The sequence below is a fragment of the Monopterus albus genome, unplaced genomic scaffold (assembly GCF_001952655.1).
Source record: "Monopterus albus unplaced genomic scaffold, M_albus_1.0 scaffold343.1, whole genome shotgun sequence".
Taxonomy (NCBI): Eukaryota; Metazoa; Chordata; class Actinopteri; order Synbranchiformes; family Synbranchidae; genus Monopterus; species Monopterus albus.
This window is the reverse complement of record NW_018128223.1, coordinates 437,805-443,620: the sequence shown is the minus strand read 5'-3', so window position 1 is coordinate 443,620 and position 5,816 is coordinate 437,805. Positions and strand designations below refer to the sequence as shown.

At 35.3% G+C, this 5,816-nt stretch overlaps 1 protein-coding gene across 3 annotated transcripts in view; it reads right to left on the bottom strand.

Moving 5' to 3' along the window:
- The window catches only part of vav3 (vav guanine nucleotide exchange factor 3), a 114,352-nt gene that overhangs the window by 48,261 nt on the left and 60,275 nt on the right, over positions 1 to 5,816 (bottom strand). For all 3 annotated transcript variants that reach the window (XM_020625019.1, XM_020625020.1, XM_020625021.1), the window contains exons 7-10: positions 5,525 to 5,593; positions 3,800 to 3,903; positions 3,008 to 3,107; positions 1,847 to 1,942 (exon numbers count right to left, since the gene is read on the bottom strand). In XM_020625019.1, coding sequence (XP_020480675.1) covers positions 1,847 to 1,942; positions 3,008 to 3,107; positions 3,800 to 3,903; positions 5,525 to 5,593 — 369 coding nt within the window. The remainder of the gene's footprint in view (positions 1 to 1,846; positions 1,943 to 3,007; positions 3,108 to 3,799; positions 3,904 to 5,524; positions 5,594 to 5,816) is intronic.

Here is a 5,816-nt window from a genome sequence, read left to right as displayed (position 1 = left end):
CTTAACTACTTCAGCATACTTTCAGCTAGAAAAACCATTCAGGTATCAAAATGTTCCGCTTTTTCAGGACATGCGCGGATCTATTCAGAATTTTCCTAAACTTCATACTTTTTAAACTATTCAGATTTATTTTGAAAATCTCGCCCCATTCAAATTAATGGTAAAATTCTACTTCACCATAATTTCAGCTATCAAAATGTTCAGCTCCTCAAGAACATTCATGCTTCTATTCAAAAAGTTATTAAACTTCATACTTTTAAAATATTTTGCTTTATTTTGAAAATTTTGCCCTATAAAAAAGAATGGGAAAACTACTACAGCATACTTTCAGATATTTCAGGTATCAAAATGTTCAGCTCTGCAAGGAAATTCATGCTTCTATTCAGAAATTTTCTAAACTTCATACTTTTAAAATATTTAGCTTTATTTTGAAAATCTTGCCCCCATTCAAATGAATGGGGAAATTTTTACTTCTGCATACTTTCAGCTATTTCAGCTATTAAAATGTTCAGCTTTTGAATGACATTCATGCTTCTGTTCAGAACTTTTGTAATCTTCATACTTTTGAATATTAAGCTTTATTTTGAAAGTTTTGCCCCATTCAAATGAATGGGATATTCTACTTCAGCATATTTTCAGCTATTTCAGCTATTAAAGTGTTCAGCTCTTCAAGGACATTCATGCTTCTAGTCAAAACTTTTCAAAACTTCATACTTTTAAAATATTTAGCTTTATTTTGAAAATCTCACCCCATTCAAATGAATGGAAAAACTACTACAGCATACTTTCAGCTATTTCAGCTATCAAAATGTTCAGGTCTTCAAGGAAATTCATGCTTCTCTTCATCCATCCATCCATCCATCCATTTTCTTCCGCTTATCCGGGGCCGGGTCGCGGGGTGCTTCTCTTCAGAAGTCTTCTAAACTTCATACTTTTAAAATATTTAGCTTTATTTTGAAAATCTTGCCCCATTAAAATAGAGAAATTTTTACTTCTGCATACTTTCAGCTATTTTAGGTATCATAATGTTCTGCTGTTCAAGGACATTCATGTTTATCTTCAGAATGTTTCTAATCTTCATATTTTTGAAATATTTAGCTTTATTCTGAAATCTTGTTCCAATCAAATGAATGGAAAAATTCTACTTCAGCATAATTTCAGTTATCAAAATGTTCAGCTCTTCAGGACATTCAAGCTTCTATTCAGAACTTTTACTAAACTTCATACTTTTGAAATATTTAGCTTTATTTTGAAAATCTTGCCCCATTCAAATGAATGGGAAAGATCTACTTCAGCATACTTTCAGCTATCAAAATTCTACTTCAGCATACTTTAAGCTATCAAAATGTTCAGATCTTCAAGGACATTCATGCTTCTATTCAGATTTTTTCTAAACTTCATACTTTTGAAATATTTAGCTTTATTTTGAAAATCTTGCCCTATCCAAATGTATGGGAAAATTCTACTTCAGCATACTTTCAGCTATCAAAATGTTCAGCTCTTCAAGGACATCCATTCTTCTATTCATAATTTTTCAAAGTTTCATACATTTTTAAAATATTCAACTTTATTCTGAAAATTTTACCAATTCAAATCAATGAGAAAATTCTACTATCAGCTAGCAAAACCATTCAGGTGTCAAAAAGTTCAGCATCTTCAGGGCGATATTCCAGCACTCAGCATCTATACGCATTTTTTCAGAAAATGCAATTCTCTAGTTGTTTTTCTTGTCCTATGTAAAGCACTTTAAATTTCCTCTGTGCATAAAATGTATTATATAAAAAAAGCTGCCTTGCCTGACACCAAGATAAAATGGAAACAAGATCACATAGGTTAGAGAGTATACCTGCAGGAGAAGGTGGTACTTCAAGACTCGCTGCATAGGAACCACCAGCAGATCCCTTAGCGTGAACTTGCCAGAGTTGGCTCTCTTTGAACATTCCTTTAACAAGACCAAAAAAAATCAACAGATGTGCATGTGGTATACAAAGGCATATCCAGAGGGGTGGATTTTGGGTTTAAAGCCCCCTTGAAATATTTTCCAATCTATATTGTATTGTGCCATTTTTAAGAAGGAAGAACAACAATGCACCATGTTATTAACATGGACATTAGTTCCTTGGATAAAAGGCTTCAGCCATTTTACTTCTAAGCCAGCATAAGTGGAGATCCTGACTGCACAGAGGTGACCCTCATCCCAGACAATGCAGATATCCTCATCTTTATATTTTTTATTATATGATTTTATATGAAACACTGGATATCTTGAATATTGTTTTTACCTAAGACCATGGGCAATGTCTTCTTTAAGTTCTTAATTCATTGACTCTGGATATCTTGAATATTGTTTTTACCTAAGACCATGGGCAACGTCCTCTTTAAGTTCTTAATTCATTGATTCAAAGTTCTATTTGTACCCCTCCCCTTTTAATACATTTTTTAAAATGTATTTATTTTGTTGATCCAAAAAATTAACGATCTAAAAACTCTGATATAATGTGAACTGTGAGTTTTATGAACTGTTCCACCCTGATTTCATCAACAGACCTTTTAAAGCAGTGTTTCCCACAGAATTGGATTCTACTTGTGACACAGTAACAGTGCCTCTATGCTTGCTGTTGTTATGCTTGCGAGGGGAAACTGTTCTGTAGTTATTCGATTGCAGATTGCATACTTCTCTGGGACATAAAAAATGATTATTATGATAATAGGTGGCCAAATATACTTGTGCGGCCTTTAAGATACCTGGGTGGGCCACCTAAGTCTATGTGTGGGAAACACGGGTATCTGTGCGTATAACAATGCAGTATTTGTTCAATTTGTCCCAAAATTGGTATAAATGTGTTATGACCCTTATGCTTTCAGGAGTTTGAAGGAGCAAGCTGTTAGAGCATAATAGAAAACTGTACAAAGATTTATGCCGTCACTTGTGCTGTCATAAGTGAATGGTTGTTGAGAAATGAACATTTGTCACATTAAAATAAATAACTAAATATGAAACTTCTACCTGTAGCTTCATGCATATGTCCTCTCTGTCTTTACAGATGGTATCCAGAGTGGCAATGGCTGTCTCTACATGGCTACAGTATTTTCCATAGATCAACAAACTGGAACAGATTAGGTGAAGACATTATAGTGAATAAACAAAGCTGGCACATACAGTACATGATTACAAAATTAGACATAGCAAAAAGATAAGTTCTGGATGTACAAATTAGCAGTACAGGTAAAACAATAGGTGAATCCCAATTCCCTTACTTTATCATTCCTCTGTCCTCAGTCCTAACTCGACACGGAAATCATTCCAGTCCTGATGGACATCCTAGAGCTTTTATTTCTGCTCTGAGGAGTGAGGGGACTACCTGAAGGAGCCACAACTGAGGATACACAAGTGCATCCTTCAAAGAAATCTGTTACAGACTATTACTTTTCTTTATTGGAAATCAGTTTATGATCGGAGGCATCCGATGAAGGACATCTCAGGTCAGTTAAAATGTGTTTCCTCAGTACCTTGTCCTTGCAGTTTTTTCTTGCATCTTTACCTTGCAGGACTAAGACACAAGAAAAAAATGCGAGTCAGGGAAGTGTGGATGCAATTATGGGAATTGTGATTCACCCAGCAACACGGTTTTCTAACCATGGTCATGCAGTACCAAACACCTACCATCCTTGGTGACTAATTGGTTGTTTTTAAGGTCTTATATGTGCATAATTAATTTTAAAAAAATTTAGAGGTTCATGGGTTTAGTGAAAGAGAAAACATAGATTAGAAGGACATGTTACAAAGTGTGTACTGCACCTCTCTTTGAAAGTGATGAAGATCTGGTAAAGGTTCTGGGCACTTCTGTGATGGATGGAGTCTTGAATTTCTAGCAGTAAACGCTTGTGAACTTTAACAAGATCCTGAAACATCAAACCAAAACACACCTAACTAGCATTATCAAGGTCGAATTGTCCCACAGGTGGGACAGTGTAACTTTAAAAGGTCAAAATAGCAATACATTAGTGAGGGGTATTAGAAAGCCTCGCTTAACTCAGACTTGTGAATCGTCACATTAGTTTCAGTTGTGGAATTTACTGTATTTTTGCAAAAAGCAAAACTTGCTTCAGTGTTCAACTGGGCTTCTGATTATTGTTCTAAGACAGACTTGGAAAAACTATGGCCATATACTTTAATCCAATACTCATTTAGTTTTTAAAATAGCAACATCATGGGGGCGACTGTGGTGCAGTGCATAGTGCAGTCGTCCCCCAACTGGAGGGTTGGAGGTTCGAATCACGGTGCCTGCAGTCTACACGTCGAAGTATCCTTGGGCCCCCAAAGTTGCCCCCAATGATTAGAACCATCGGTGTAAGTTAGCACCACAGATGGCTACCTCGGTTTTGTACCGGAAGCAAATTCCTTGTGTGTGTAACATACTTGGCCATAAAAAAAGGTGATTATTATTATTATTATTATACAAAATGGTCATCACAACCAACTCAGAGCAGTTCTATTAAATTACTTATTTTGTTTGACCAACAGTCCCAAACCTAAATATATAAATTTTATAATAAAAAAGATATAACTGAGAAAGTGGAACAGCAGATGTTTTTTATTTGAAAAATAGCTGAAATGATTATTTGATTGTCAGGTATTGATAATCATTTCATTGAAAACAATATTTTTTCGAAAGCTATATTGGTACAAAATTGTACTTTTTACAGGCAAACAGTATTTTTAACTTTTGTGGTCGTTGAAGTCTGATGTGAACTAAATTAATTTAGGTAAATCATTCCAATGAGTATTTATTAGTACAATAATTCTAAGCAGTTCAATAATTTGCAAGAATTTGTATTCTTATTTGCAAGAATAATCTGAAAGATTACTGAATTATTATTATTATTATTATTATTATTGAATTTGAAAGATTACTGAATTGCAGAATCTGTCTCTGCATAGAAATAAATAAAAGTATTAGATAAGAGAATAGTCAAAGAGTCAGTCAGTCATTGTTGGCCATATAGTAGAGTCAGTCCAGAGTTGGGTCGGCCTCCACCACCCGGCCGGGTCCGAACACACACTCACTCCACTACTGCAAAAACAGCATCCTCTTGCATCGCTCAGTCTAGCTCTTTTTTTTTCAAAGCTCCTTTTGGCTGTTAAATCAGTTTCTGAACTTAGCTTCCTGTCTTCACTTTTAAGAGGAAACACCCTGAGATGTACAGGAAACGGGAACCAGATGGGTCGCCTCCCTAAAGTTCTCATTTCTACTTCAAATTATGCAAGCAATGTTTCGCTCACCCCAAGGCTCTCTGGCATATTACATTTTAACTTGTAACTTGTTTGTTTTTAACCACTACACTTTAACCTGGACATCATATGAGCAATGATGTAAATATCGCTCTCTTCTGTTTTTTTTTTTTTTTTTACTAAAATCAACACAAATATTGTGCATATTTAAAGCTGTATGGACAGTTGTATTTGACTTTGTATACTAAAAATAGACAGTGACCTCAAGTTGAACTCAAGACTGTGACTTACTGGGATATTCACAAAAACCTTGTCCATCTCGGCCGTGGATAAAAACATGGTGAGGGGTGTCATAAAGTGCTGCAGAGGAGAGAGAGAGAGAGAGAGAGAGAGACTTAGAATGCAAGAAAATAAAGCTTGTTCCTCTGGAGTAACAGTGGGGAAGCCATTTTGCAAGAAGCTGTTACATTATAATGGCCAAGCAGCCAAGAGCTGCAGTCAGCAAAAACAAGAACTGTCTGGGTCACAACAATAATCTCATTTTCAGAGTTTGCAATTTAATCATTTCCTCCCAGAAAGCTCC